General features: G+C 45.3%; 1 protein-coding gene across 3 annotated transcripts in view; it reads left to right on the forward strand.

Annotated features, from left to right (window-relative positions):
• CHN2 (chimerin 2) overlaps positions 1-15876 on the forward strand; it is a 300337-nt gene that overhangs the window by 248706 nt on the left and 35755 nt on the right. The window contains exon 1 of one of the 3 annotated variants that reach the window (XM_045495184.1): positions 9846-9972. The exons of the other annotated variants lie outside the window; for them this stretch is intronic. Within the exon in view, the coding sequence (XP_045351140.1) occupies positions 9970-9972 (3 nt within the window). The 5' untranslated portion in view covers positions 9846-9969. Of the gene's footprint in view, positions 1-9845; positions 9973-15876 lie in introns of those variants that run through there. 3 annotated transcript variants of the gene reach the window in all.

Here is a 15876-nt window from a genome sequence, read left to right on the forward strand (position 1 = left end):
GATGTCAGATGGGATGGAGCGTATTCTAAGGGGTCCAAGTTTACAGCTATGGCCCCAGCTTACTGGGATTTTAGGCATATACTTATATAAACTCAAATTTGAAGCTCCATACATAGCAGAAGAATCTCTTTATTTTCGGGCAATAAGGGTTTGTATTCTCAGGACAGTGCCAACTATGGAGATGAATCAATACTGAAAATATGCCAAGAGGGAAAGGAACTTTCAGGTGTGAAATACAGCAGTGATGAATGGCAATGCCCTGCATAGGTAAAAGTTCCTGGGTGATAAACACTTTTCTTAGTCCTTGAACTGCCTTGAATGAGAACAAGGTCTGGATATTATAGATTTCTATTATCCTATAGCGTAGAAATACTTACTTTCCATACTCATTAACACATTTGGGTGTCTATAAACTTACATTCATTTAACCTACCAATTACTGTTCTTGGAACTGTGTTTTTCTCATAATGGAAAAAATTTACCCATTGTTTCACTTTGTTTTATTTGTACAGAGAAACTAAAATACAAATGCATTATGCATAGCTCTCAGTACTGTATGTAACACTGCCTGCAACCAGGCAAGCAAGCTCAAAAAAGCAGCACCCCCCCCCAAGGACCCCTCCATCCCACACATGTATTCCTTCTCCTAAGGCTCTTGGTAGTTGGTTGGTTTTTGGGCTTTTGCCAGAATGCAACAGTTTTTGGAAGGATACAGGAAAATCAGCAAGAGGGCAGTTTCCTATGGACTCATATTGTTTAAGATGTGTCCTTTGGGGCTAAGAGACTACTGTTTTTATCCATCACGGGGTTTAGAAAACAAGATGGGTGGATGCCAGGACCTTGTGTCTTGGGACTTCAGACTAACTGGCACCAGGGAGCTTAGAGGTCAGGATGTGGAATGCTAGGATTCAGATGACACCCTGGGCCCGGTCCATCGAGATGTCACAGCAACTCGGAGGGGCCACAAGAACCAGCATGTTGTGTCCAATCTCTGCTGGTAGACAAACCTGAGAATGAGTGCCCAGAGGTCCTGCCTTGCCTGCCTGGAACCGATGTCCTGAAGTGCACTTTAGGCCACCAGCCATCACCTGTGACCAGTTATCCTCTGCTTACGGTTCCTCGTGTTTCCTCATCCACTGGCCCCGGATGCCTCATCGTGTGGAAGAGAAAGGACACGCAGTGGCCATCTCTGCTCCCTAGAGTGTCACCCAGGGCCAGGTGGCCAGACCTCTCCCGTTCTGCTCATGTGTGCCTCATTCAAGGATACCGCGGGATACCACCAGCTACGTTTACTTAAAAAGTAGTTGTTATTCATAATAATCGTGGCAAACCTCTCCTGAGCTTTTGTTGCGTTTGGGGCACTGCAAACCCTGCGCGTGATCCGTTTTAATCCTCAGAACGATCCTGAGATTACGTGTCAAGTATTATAGTTTCCCGAACACTTGTACCACCATATACACATCAGCCTTACATGGTTACAGCTGAGTGTGGAAAATGCTGATACTTCTAAACGGTAATGTAAATGGTAAATCTCTAAGAAAGGGATATATGTAGAATTTTTTGCAGCTTATTTAACCATAGAACAACTAGAAGCAACTGATATTATAAGGAATCCCAGTTTGAAACCCTCAGTGATGGTAGAGAAAAGGGGGTCGGCACAAAATACGCATCACGTCCTGTGAGTAGTCTAAGAACAGTTGGGAAGAAGGAATAAGTCTAAACCATCACCGCTGAATTTGGTGTGACTGTCTTTGAAAATGGTCACTCGTGATATACCACGGATGGCCTGGGGACCCCTGAAAGTAGCTGAGGGTGTGTTTTTGGAAATGTGCCCTCTGCTCCACAGGGCTCCAAAAAAGTCTGCTGTATCCCAGGAGCAAGGAACTCCATCCGCTCCCAACACCCAGTCATAATACGCAAGGCGAGGAAGTCGAGAGTGAAGAGTTTGAGCCCGTTCACACGTTCACAGGCTGGCCTGCTTCCGTTCATCACAGTCCCCAAGAGCCCGAAAGGCTCTTTCCTCAGCGCAACGCTGGAGCCCAGGACCGAACTACCAGCCACGTTTCTATCCCAGGACCAATATAAGTTCTTCCTCCCACGCGGTTTGCTTTCTGCGAATTCACCTTCCAAAATACACCCTTCGTCCCATTTTTTTCTTCTGCTATCGAAATATTTCGAGATGCAAGCCTGTCTCTGCAGCACTGACAGATCTTCGACGCAACCCCCACCATATGTCATGAAGAGCTGCCTTCGGTGATCAAAATACTTACAGCTTATGCTTAGCTCTCTAGTGGTCTGGTCAAATTAAAACGACCGTATGGTTTTAATTGTGGCCGGTCAGAAAGTTATTTTTTTGCCACATCTCTTAAAGGTAGTCTTAGTTATACTCGGATGTCAATGCCCTCCTAAGATCAGGCCTTGCTTTGAAAGCATCACCTGCATGATCACTAAAGTTAATTTATTCATTAGATTATATATGCATACATACATATAAATGATGCCAGGCATGGATCTGAGCAATTTACAGCTTACAACTTAAATTGCACATTTAATCATCTACGGGGTACCTACAATTATCCACGCTTTGCATTTGAGGAAATGAGGCACAAAGAAGTTAAGTGACTTGGCTGGTGTAAGGTCATCTGGCTTGGGAAGGGTTGGAGCAGGAATTTGAACCCAGACAACTTCGCCTCGAGTCTACTCATAACAAGGAATTCTTATCAAGCAAAAACTCGTAACCATTTTTATTTTTTTATGTGTATTTATCTATTTTGAGAGCGAGCAAGAACAAGGGAGGGGCCGAGAGAGAGGGAGAGAGAATGCCAAGCAGACTCCACGCTGTCAGCACAGAGCCCGACACGGGCCCAATCTCATGAACTGTGAGATCATGACCTCAGGCAAAATCAAGAGTCAGACTCTTGGTTCACTGAGCCACCCAGGCACCCTAACCCTTCACCACTTTTAGAGTTTAACTGCCATTTCTATGACCATGGGGTCTGAGAAGCACTCAGCATTTTCAACTGTAGTAGCACATTGCCAATTACAGTGTTAGCTTCTTACACAGCTCTTGAGGAGATGGAGGGGAACCTTTATTTATTGATTAAAAAAAAATGGAGCCGTGTTTTATTTTTATTATGGCAAAACTGAAGTTAAAAAAAGTTAAACTAGGGGCGCCTGGGTGGCTCAGTCGGTTAAGCGTCCGACTTTGGCTCAGGTCATGATCTCCAGGTCCGTGAGTTCGAGAGTGAATCCTTCCTGTTAGGTGAAGAGTTTTCATTTCCAATAATATTACTTAACTGCTTAATTTTGTACATCTGAGAGTTTCTTTAAATATAGCTATGAGATCCACAGAGGACTCTAAAACTTTTATATTTATCCAGTTTCTAGTTATGTCTAAAACTCACCTAATCTGTTTCCTAAGATAAAGCCCTCCTAGTACAAAATGAAACTGATGCAAAATGGAAAAAAACATAGTTTTGTACGTATATATTTATACACATATAATAATAATAATAATAATGTATAAATATATATATTTCCATAGCAAAAGTTTGGTTTTTTTCTCATTCGAATCACAAAGGTAATATAATTAAAGGAATTTTGAAACATAAAGACAATATAGGCATTGGTCTATTTCCTTACAGTGATTTCTGTATGAGTTTGGATTTTTATATATATGTATAAGCATAGCACATTTATAATTTTGTATCCTGCTATTTTTACATAGCGTATTTCAGCCATGTTACTGTATATGTTTCACAAACCTCATTTTTGCCTGTTGCTTGAGCGTCATACTTATTTAGCTATTTCCTAAAGTTAGGCTATGCACAATATATTCCATTTTTAGCATTAGAAATGATGCTGCTCTGAATGCCATTCTGTATTTAGGGTCATTTCCTTAGGATAGATTCTTAGGAATTGAATTAGAGAACTTAAAGATAATAATATTTTGAAACTCTTCATACACATGTCCAAATTACTTTCTAAGATGATTTTAACAATGCACATTGTCTGACAATTTCCTGCCTATGTTTGATGTGTGTGTGTGTGTGTGTGTGTTTGTGTGTGTGTGTGTGGCTTCGCTTGTGCATCCTGGGAGAACATGATATTGACCAGATCTGGTGTTGCATACAGGAAAGAGCTTGGATCTCCAGTCAATGTCCTGTCTCTACAACTAACTGGCTGTATGAATCTGTGCAACTAACTTGCCATTATGCTCTTTGTGAAATAGGGAGATTGGACCAGACCAGGCACATTCACTTATTTATAAACCTTTGCTGAGTGCTCTTGGGAGTTCCTTTTGCTAAAGAGATGAGAAAATATGGATGCAGCAAATCCTTTCTCAGGACATTACATCCTACTGGGGGACAAATATGTGGAGGAAGAATCACATGAGATTTAGGAGTAGGACTACACAGAGCAGCTCTTCCCACGTTCCAGTCCGACTTAATAGTTGCACAACTTGAGTACTGAAAGCTCTCTTAGCTCAGTTATGAAATGGGGATGATAATACGTGTCATGAGACAGATTAAATGAGGCAATGGTTAATGTGCCTGGCACAATACGTGCTCACCAATTGTTAGGACCATTGGTTTCTGTTTCATTGCTGTTGTGATTCTAATCTATTTTGTAGGTTTCAAGTGGTGGGGAGCATATTGCAGAGGGATGGCTTCACAAAAGAATATCATGTGTCCAGAGAATGGGTCCCAGGTTCTGAGCATTGACAAAATGTGGGAAGCAGTAAGAGGCATGGTCTCCGAGCAGGGTCAGAGTCACGGGCCACATCTAAGATGCTTTCTGGTCCTAATAGGCTATTGTGGTCACTTCACAGAAGTGGAATGGACCTCCCACCCAAAATTTGGTTTGGTGTTGAAATTGATGATGCCACACGCCCGTCAAGAGGATACGAAAAGCATAATTACTCACTTAATGAGGTTCCCTAGGGCGAGCAGGACAGACCTTCCAGCTGGTTTGAAGAGGGCTGGAGACAGCTACAAGGTACAACTTTAGGCTGGTTAGGGGGAGACTTGTGTTGGTTTTGACTTCCCACTGGCATCGAGGGAGGGGGCCTGCAGGCCTTCTGATTGACCCGAAAGCTGTCAGCAGTCAAATACCAAAAATGAAGTCAGACTCTTTATTACATGGGCCATGGTTTTATGGTGGACAAAGGAAATCTCAGTGGCTTTCTTCTCTTCTTACAAGGGAAAACAGTCTCTCTCGACCCCGCCTCTCGCCACCCCTTCCTGCTGCTGTTCCCCTGGCTCTCCATGCACCCCCGTGCCGGCTCCACACCACCCCAAATGTGCTCCTCCCATGCTCTCTCAAAGTTTCTGTGATCAGGCTTCCCCTCTCCACTCCTTGGAAACTGCTCCTGTCAAGGTGACCACTCACTCTCATGGTGCTAAATCCTTTGGTCCTTTCTCAGTCCCCATCATCCCCGACCTATCAACAGCATTAGATACAACTGATCCTCTCTTCAGTCAGCTTCCAGAATATCAAATTTGCCTTCTCTTTCGCTTTGGTCCGTTTCCTTCTGAATTTCCTGACCCCATAATAGTTGGAGTGCCCCGGGGCTCAGTCCACGAGCCTCTGCTCTTCTGTGAGACTCCCTTTCTATGAATCCATTGCCCCATGATAACTCCCAGGGGTGTATCCCCAGCATCTGTCTCTCCCTGGAGCTCCAGGTTTCCATGTCTAGCCGCCTCCTCCACGTTAAACACCCCCAATGGAGTTCCTGACGTTCTCCGTCACTTTTCCCCCTTTTGTCATCTTCTTCCTCTCATTCGATGGAAACTCTATCTATTTAGTTAGTCGGGTCCCAAACTGTGTCATCATCCTGGAGGCCTCTTTTTCTCTTGCACCTCACACCTGGCCTGTCCCTTCATCCTGGGAACTCCGCGTTGACCAGCTGTCGAGAATCTGACCGCTGCTCACCACCTCCACCGCTCCCGCCCGCGTCCGATCCGCTGTCTTCTCTTCACCTGCATTTCCACAATAGCCTCCTAACTGGTCTCCCTGTTACCACCTTCGCCCTCCTATGGTCCTCAACGCAGCAGGCGGAGCAACGCTGGGTAAACGTCACTGAGATCACAGCACAAATCCACTCAAAGCCCTGCCGTGGCTGCTCGCATCCCTCCGAGTAAAGATGGGAGTCCTTTGCGGTGTCACCTTTTCCGTGAAGCCTCTCCTGACTATCCTGTTTTGAATTGCGCCCTCTATCTCTAGCCTGTATTCTCACTTTGCTTTTCTTCCTAGCACTTCTCCCCTTCCGGAACAGTATATAATGTATTTATTAGTTCTGTTTGTGTCTGCTCTCCAGGAGAACGGAGGCCTTTGTCAGTTGTTCACTACTCTAACCCACTGATGTTAAACAGGGCCTGATATATAATTGGTGTCTAATAACTCTTTGCTGAGGGAAGAGAAGGGAAGGGAAGGGAGGAGGGAGGGAGGGAAGGAGGAAAGGGAGGAGAAGTGTCTGTATCACCACACGCACTCTGACATTCAATCTGAGAAGGAGCTACAGGGTCATAGACTTGGCATAAGGCCGGTCAACCCACAACTATGAGGACCAGTAGTGGAATTTGAAAATCCCAGTCACCGCTCACCCAGGAGACCAGAAATAAACTTCGATTCGTATTCGGAATTTGCAGGCATCCGTGTTTCAGAACTGCTGGGTTCAGAAATACCCCCAGGAGCTATATCGGGGCAGCATGAGCTGCACAGCTGTGAATGGCGTCAGAAACTATTTTGTTTGGGCGATTGTTCGCTGTAAAAGCTCAGTAGGGGATTTGAGATACTTTTTGTGTGAAACTGCGGAAAAGCTACTTCATCGGAATCGTCGTCGTTTGCAACATAGGAGCGTTCGCATGCAGAAAATAGCGGGTCAGTTTGATTTTTTTTCTTTCGATAAAGGTGTGCCTTACCCCAACTGCTTACCAAAGAACCTGGTGGAAAAGTAGCTTGAGGCTCTGTTTGGCGCGTTCTGCTCTGCACATTGCCATGCTGTAGTGTGACAAGAAAATATAATTCAGCAAACCTACAGCCTCTGGCAGGGTTCTCAGGGTCAGCTGCCGTGAGCGGCAATGGCAGTGAAAGGGTAAGAGAGAAACACACCGGGGTTCTCCTCTTCAGTTGGGTGCCGTAAGCCAGAAATTGAGCATCTCTGACTTTTGTGATAAAACCCACGAGTCAATCATTTTGAGCACCTACTTCTCTGGCCAGAACTGGGAAGGCACATGACAGCAAGGAAATACAAAGAAAAGGATATGGCTATGGAATATGAGAAAAGAAAGAAAATAGCAGCTGAGAATTTCGCAATAGTGGCTTCTCCCTTAAAATGGGCACTGCTTCCCTGGGTCTTAGTTGTACAAAAGGTTACCTAAAATATTCGAAAGCCGTGCTAAGGCACTCGATTCCGCAAATGCTCCTCTCTCTCAAAAATAACCCTGCCGGCCTTTCTTAAACTTGGCATTTGAGAAACCTAAGGGTTTTGAAGTTCTTGTTTAAGCGAATGGATTACTACACTCCGATGCACAACTTTCTTCTTCCCCCTTTCAAGAACCGCCCACAAAAACAAAGCAACGACCACTGCGTGGTGAAATGTGTGAGAGGCTTCACATAAGCTGGAAATTCTGTCTCGCAGAGTACCTCCTGTGTCCACATCTAAGGAGTCCGTGAGACACATCAGCACTTAGGCAAAATTGTTGACCTCAGCCTCAATAAAGCAGCTGGAGAAATAGTATGGGAAGGACGGTGATTATACCATTACACGCCCACTCAACCCAAGAAGTATCCAACTATTTGTTTTCCTCCCAGTAAGGTGCTTTGGTCCATTTTAGAGCCCACACGGGTCCTTCCGTTTGGGGTGAATGTTGGCTGCTGTGCGTAAAGGGAAATGAGTCGTAAAAGAGGCAGGGAGACCAGTCCTTTGGCCCTTTGTGTCTCTCGTATTGAGAGTGGCCATCTGTCCCCGGAGAACAATTGGAGTGGCAGCTGGGTATGTTGTGCCATCAGAAATAAAACCCTCTTCTTCTCGGACCACGGCGCAGCAGGCTTGGAGGTTGCCAGGAGTTTTAGGAGTTGGCCAGGGCAGCTGGTGGTACCTGATATTTTCAGTGGACTCCGATAGAGCCAGGATCCTGCCTCTCTGATGAGGGCCTGGGCAGGAGGGATGGCAGGGTGCCCCCCCCCCCCGCCCACCCTCTCTCGTTTCTTTAGCAGTCATGGGGATGGGTTTGCAGTTCCCTCATATCCCTGGGTTGTCTTCTTCCTCTTTCAGGGCTGAAAACCACAAGCAGAGAATACAGCAAACACAGGGAAGTTCTGAGGGGGAGCAAGGAAAGATTCATCTGGCCCTAGTAGTTTTCAGAGTTCATGGGATCAGTTAGGCTGGGTTTAGTGGCATTAAGAAAAGAAAACCGGCCCTTTGATTATCATTCAATAATTGGGGCTACTCTTCACTTAGAATTTGTTTTTTTCACTGACCAACAGGAATAGAGAGGCAGATCTAGGATGCCCCAGCAAAAACCATATTGCCTACCTCTTATCCACTAGTCCCATATATGTACATGCATATGCATGTGTGTGTGTGTGTATGCATGTATATATTTTTTTTCATTTCAAGCTGACTGAATGCAGTATCTTAGCCAAGTGTCTCTGGGCGGGACTTCATGTTTTGTGGCTTTGAAGAAATACCGTGCAGTCCAGACTCATCACCCAGCCCCAGAACCCCAGACATGTGTGTGGGAAGTGAACTGAGGGTCTAAGAAAAATACGAGAACGCGCTGACTCTTGTAAAACTTGTAAGTCGTTTTAATGGAAGGCAAGAAAAGTAGAAAGATGCAAAAAAACAAAAATGAGTATTTACTTTTCATGCAACAAAACTTTCATGAGTGCCAAGCTAGGGTTGGTGTCCTGCTAATCCCTCGAGATGCGTTAATAGAAGAACTGTAGGGAGTGTGCCATTTTAAAAGTTTTTAAAGAGGTCCCTGGGAGCAGGGAGGAGAAACGAGTCCTTGTGTCAGTGAGCAGTTAGCCACCGCTGTGGGTCCACTAGAACCAAAGTGTCAGGGATTCCCATGGAAAGAAAACCAAGACACTGGCTTCTCTTCCCCTGGACATTGCCTGTTAGGACCTCAGTTTCCTTAACTGTCAGATGGCGATAATGGCACCCACTCCACCTTCCTCGTAGAGGAAAGCTATCATATCATACAATGTACCCCACAAATACGTGATGCTACTTTTATGCTCGTGCCAAGCCTGGTTGTGTCCCTTAAGGCCTGATCCTGCAGGGTCTCCCTGTTTCCAGGGCCCCGTCTTGTGACACCAGAAGCCCGACAACTTGGTCAAAAGGAAACCTAAAGAGCATGGCACCTGGATTTTATTTATGTGTTCATTTATTCATTCATTCATTCATTCATTCATTCATTCATTCATTGCATGCAAGCAGGGGAGGAGCAGAGGGAGCAGGAGAGAGAGAATCTTAAGCAGGGTCCACGCCCAGCGCTGGTCAGGGCCAGGCGACTCAGGGCTCTATCTCACACACCATGAGACCATGACCTGAGCCAAAATCAAGGGTCCGACGCTTAACCAACTGAGCCACCCAGGTGCCCTGACCCCTGGATTTTATGTCAAAGACTCGCAGAAGTAAAATGACTAGGTAGACCGACAGTGATGTGGCTCTCTGACATCAAGATATTTTATAGCCATGGACATTCATTCATTCATCCAGTAAAATTTACTAAGAGCCTACTTTGTGCCAGGGGCGAAGTATGGCCCGGGGGTCTTATTTGTGATGAAAGCACACGCAGCTCCTGATGTCATAAAGCTAGTCGTCTAGAAGGGGTCATGGATAATAATTTTAAAAGCATACTAATAGCTTATGGTTATAACTTCTCAAGGTGACAGGAGGAAAGGGATCGGAGGCAAGGCTGGAAAGGTGGCAGGACCGGACGCGGGCCCCTGTAGGTCATGGTATGGATTTTTGCTTTTAGCTTAAAAATCCATGGAGGTTTTAAGTAGCACAGTGGGAGGTGGGGGTGGGGTGGCATAGAAACATGATCACACTTTGTGTTTGAAAAGGTATTGATTCCTTTGCGGGAGGGGAGGGCGTTCACTAAGCATTTACCGCGTGGATATCTCCATCTTCTCTAACCATCCCCTGGGTTGAAGCACTTGGGATTAGTGCCTCGGCTTTCCATGCTGGGAGCATTTTAGAATCCCCTGGAGGATTTTTTAAAATCCAGGGTCCATCCCCAGAAATCTGGATTTAATTGGTCAGAGATGGAATTGGATCATGGCTTTTGTTTCTTTGTTTGTTCCCAGGTGATTCTAAGTATCTTCAAGGTTGAGACCGATAGGTTCAGTGGAAAGCACAAAATGGGTCCTCAAAGTGTGGTCCCAACATCAGCATCACCTGGGAGTCTGTTAGAGATGCAGATTCTTAGGCCTGACTTCCCATTGATGGAGTCAGAAATGCTGAGGCTAGGGCCCAACAGTCTGTGTTTTAACAAGCCTTCTGGGGGTTCTGAGGTTGACCCCAGGGTAAGAAGCACTAAACGGTAGAGGGGTCACAGGCGAGAGAACCCAGAGCCTGGATCTGATTCTAGATCTAGCTGTAGAGAAGCCCTGTGATGGGATGGGAGCGAAGGGCACACAAATCATTCAACTTCTCTGACCCTCAGTTTCTCACCTGTGAAAAGAGCAGGCAGGATTGGACGAGCCCAAAGGTGGTCTATGATGTTAAGGATTTATTATCTGGGCACACTAAACCCAAGAAAGTTTTTATAAGGTACTTTTACAAAATCTATATATTTTTTTTTCCTTTTTTTCAAGTTTTATTTAAATTCTAGTTAGTTAACATATAGGATAAAATTGGTTTCAGGTGCAGAATTGAGTGATTCATCACTCACATACGTACAACACCCAATGCTCATCACAAGTGCCCTCCTTAATACCCTACAAAATCTGTCTTTATAAAATGGCAGTAGAATGTAGTCATTGTAGGAAACTCAAAAAGTGCAGAAAAGAAGAAAGAAGAAAGTAAATGTCATTTAAAATATCTTCACCCAGAGATGACGGTTTCTTTCATCCAACAGTAAGGTATGCTGGAGATATTCTGGTGTGTTTTCTTCGGATATTCTCCGTGAATGTACTTAAAAAAGTGAGAGTCATACTAAATATGTTTCTTACCCAACTGTTATCTCAGGAGCATATCCCTTCATCATTAACAGTTATTTTAATCATCTTTGTTAGTGCCTACGTGATAGTCCATTACATATTTTTACACCATAATTTAACCTCTCCTTATCGCATGTGTAAGCCTTTTCTCATTGCTTGATACTATTGTTATGATGAATATCTATCTCTTTACCTATGTATCTTTTCTACTTAATTCTTGGTCTGAAGACCTTCTTAAGAGAATCCTGGAAATACAATCGTCGGATCGATACACATGAGACATTTGATACGTTGCCAACTTTTCCCCCCAGACTCGAGCTACTTCACGCAGACGTAGCCAAGTATCAGAGAGCTCTCCTCACGACCCCCTCGCGAGCCTCAATAGTATTGATTTTCATTTCCTATACCTCCACGAGGCAACAGCTGCCTATAGCTGCAGGGTACTGTTTGCATCAGGGGCAGAGGTCAGGCTTTCTCGCTCCCTAAGGGGGACTCAGACTCAAGGGACAGAGAAGTGAGAGAGGCCCCAGGAACCTAAGAGCTGGGGCTGGAAGAGTGAAGAGAGACTCTCCAGGGATGGATGGTGACATTTTCAATGAACCCTCCTAAAAACGCAGAGTGGACTTTACTTGAAGTCTGTGGAAGAATTGCAGATTGGTGAGAAATCACCTTTTCTAGAAATTGGTACTAAATGAGGCAAAACGTCATGGTCCCCAGAGGTGGGCTTGCCTGAGCCAAGGTGGAGAGGGGCTATTGGGTGGATGAATTCTGAGGTCCCGTCTGGGTTTATGATGCTAGGTGACTAAAGTCAGCACAGAGGGAAGGGTATGCCTCTTTCTCCCACCATCTTTCTCTCCTGGGCACTTTACATGCACACAAGCACCCCAGTGGGTTTCGTTTTCCCACGTCTTCCTGCCCACCGACCCACCATTGCCCCCCTCTCTTCATCTGACACCCTTCCAACTGCCTTCTTGTTACCTGATTCTTTCTTGGCTTTGGGATCCAAACCATAGAAAAAAGGACAGCGAGAGGCCATAAAAAAATAGAATCCCAACCCTTATTTATAAAAAGGAAAAAAGGAAGTGGTAAGCTTATTTCACTATTTATTTATAGTCCCACCTACTTCCAAAAGTATCTTAAGTAGTGCCTGCTTTGGCAGAAGCCTCAGGGAAAACAACATTCTCCTCTGTAAAAACCAGACCAGGAACACCAGGCCTGGGAGTTGCTAATGGTTAACAAGGGAGAGGAGAGTAATTTTGGCATTTAAGCCCTGGATGTTTTTAAATGTGGGCATTATTTGAATGAGGCTGTTTAGAGGGTGATTAAAAGCATAGATTGATTATTTACCCAAAACAACTGAAAATAGGTGTTCAAGCAGAAACTTATTAGCAGCATTATTTACAAACAGCCAACAGGTGAAAATAACCCAAATCATCAACACAATGTATTATATCCACACAATGGATTGTTATTCACCAAAAGTCAGTGAAGTATTGATACATGCTCTGATACAGATGAACCTTGAAAACATTTTCCTAAGTGAGGGAAGCCAGACACAAAAGGCCATATATCGCACGATTCCATTTATATGAAATGTTCAGAATAGGTAAATCCATAGAGATGGAAAGCAGATTGTGGTGACCAGGGGCCTGAGGAAGAGGGGAACGGTGAGGGACCGCTTAATGGGTATGGAGTCTCATGTTGGATGATGGAATGTTCTGGAACTAGATAGTGGTAATGATTGCAGAATATTGTGAATGTACTTAATGCCACTGAATTGCTGAATTGTACACTTTAAAATGGCTAAAATGGTAAATTTTGTTATGTGTATCGAATCACGATAAAAAATAAACGTATTCTTAGCAAAAAAAAAAAAAAAAAAAAAGCCCAGACCTAGTTAGCTGTGCCTGGGTTCTAATCCCAGCTGCCCAGTTCCTCTCTATAAAGTGGGGGTAAGTATAACAGTACCTACCTCATAAATCTTAAATGAGTCAAGCTACGTGAAGTACATACGTGCCACATGGGAAGCGTACTGTAAATATTTGTGTTATTAACCTAACCCAGCTATTCTCCACTGGGGGCAGTGCTGCCTCAGAGGAAAACTTGGCAATGTCTGGAAAGATGGTTGATCACCACCGTTGAGCGTTCTGATGGCATCTGTGAGTAGAGGCAAGGGGTGCCACTCACCGTCCTACGATGCACAGGACAGCCTCCCCCAACAGAGGATTATCTGGTCCCCAGTGTCAGTGGTTCCAAGGTGGAGAATCCCTGATTTAAACAGAGCATGTGGGGAAATGTGCTCCCTCCAACGGACGTGTGGCTAAAAATAGGTCAGACAGAAATTTTTGTTCGAAAGGACTGCCCGCCAAAGTGCGACGTGCCCACCATGGATAGAGAACATGTATTAGTCATTGTGGGGGATATAAAAGAGGCCAAGGCACCGTCCTGGAGATACTTGGGTGAAGAAAAGCTCTGTGTGATGGAATTCTCTGAGAGGGAAGTTTTACCAAGAGATGTTTGTAATCATTTTTCCTGTAGTAGATGGGTGATCTGGGGTCATCCACCCTACGGACAATAATGCTCACTCAAATGCCAGCCCTTCTGGTTCCTTGTAAAGATGCATCTTAAGTGACCAGTGTGTGAAGCTCCTTCACGCATCTGAATGGGTCTTATGTTTGGGTAAATTGTATGGAACAAAGATCTGAAAAACAAATCACTGTCACGAATAGAAATCAGAATTTCTTGTTGGAAGGGCACAGACACGAGAAAGTATCAAATTTCCTTATATTCAACCGCCATATCCCAAAAGGAGAAAGGAGACCCGTGTTCCCACTTTCCATTTAAAGAGGTGTCTTATCAGATTCTAAAACCGTATCCCCGTATAATTAGCCTAGTGTAGGTCACAGACTCAGTTCTTACACAGAACGGCTCACCGTCTAAAGGTCTCTGTGGACCTGCCAGCAGTGAAGACTTGGGGAAGGACTCTTGTTCCTTCTGTCTTTTTGCCTTTAGGCTAAGGATTACAAGCCTTTCAAAAATCTGCCCTGCCTTCACGCAATCCCTGTGGGTGGCAGATGTCCTTTCCAGGGGGGCAACGGGAAGGAGGAGTCTGGTGGGGCCCATCAGGAAGGCAGATCCCTGGAGGTTCAGGTCCTTGGAAGCTACTGCATGGTGATGGGGGATCATAGGTACATCTTGGCAACTTACAGTCACTGCCTACCATGGCAAGGAATTATATTAGATACTCTTGACGGTGAATTTGACATAGAACGTGTCACAGTGACTTCTCAATAGGACAAGGACAGATATAAAGCACTCTAATGTAAGACAGAAAGGGACGACGTGCAAGAAGGAAAATGTGGGGGAAACCCTATGGGATCTCAGAGGAGCGTGTTGGCTTCTGGTGGGGAGTTTGGGGAAGCCCTTTTCAGAGAGGGCGGCATGTGGGTGAGAATGCGAATGTTTTGGGGCACCTAGACTTGTAAAATGATACCGCAGTATGCTAAAGAACGGAGCCGGCCACCCAGGTGAGTGTGTCAGAGAGAGACTTTGTAGGATTTGTGGAGGGGAGTGGAGAGAAAGGCGTGAGCTGGGTAGATGGAGATGAGCTCGTGAAAAACCCCCCATGCCCCAACACCATTAGGCCGTGGAGAGTCACTGACACTTTCTGAACAGGTATAAATGGACTAGGAAGACGACTATACAGCTGGGTGTGAGGTGTGCTGCGGAGAGAGCGTGGGGCAAGAAGGGGAAGAGGGGGCAGGCTTGTTAGAGCAGGACACGACGGCAGGATGTGGCACCACATCGGCTCCCTTGGGCGCCAGGACTGGGTATTCGGGAACCCAGGGGCTGGACACAGATACTCTGGGCTCTAGTCCCGGGCTGTGCCCCGTAAGCCAAGGGCACGTCCTCAGGCAAATCGCTTCACCTCTCGGTGCCTCAATCTCTTCATCCAAAAACATGGGAAGAGAAGTCTTGTTTGCCATACACATGAGCTGCACAGTAAATGAGTCAGGGCGTCTAATCCGCTCTGAATATTGTCTGGCCCAATAATGATATCGTGCTCAGTGGTTCAACATAAAGTTGGCTCTTATAATCCCTGAAGGTAACAAGGGTGACCTGGAAGGATGCCCTTCTGAACCAAGGTGGAATGACGGTCGTTGTTAGGAATAAAGACTTACACGGGAAAACACTGACCTTGCATGATTCTTCACAAGGCTGCTTGGAGGGGCTGGGGTGTGGGGCCATGTGTCAGTAGAACACAGGATGGCATCCGGGGACTGTATATCTACATGATGTAGATATGATGTATATCTACATGTATATCTACAGCCCTCTGCACTCTCCTTGCGCCCTAATTCCAACAGCATTGATTTTACCATCAGGCATCGGCTGCATTAACTTTTGTCAGCAGATCAGGAGTACTCCCAAGACACAATGATTTCCTCACTGCTCTAGTGGAGAGACCCGGGACTAAAAACTTTAGTCCCTAGTGAGACCATCAAACAGATGAAGCTTGAAAACCCATCGGGAGCATCAGGCTTAGGCCCTAAAAGAATGAACATTGAAGGGGTTATAGTTCAAATAAAAGCGGCTTTGATGTTTAGGTTTGAATGAAGGAATAGTGACTTGTCTGCATGCGTGCGGAGATGTTGGGGGGGGGGGAGAGAGACTGGAGGGTGCCTTGGAGCAAGACAC

This window comes from Leopardus geoffroyi, chromosome A2 (genome assembly GCF_018350155.1).
Source record: "Leopardus geoffroyi isolate Oge1 chromosome A2, O.geoffroyi_Oge1_pat1.0, whole genome shotgun sequence".
NCBI lineage: Eukaryota > Metazoa > Chordata > Mammalia > Carnivora > Felidae > Leopardus > Leopardus geoffroyi.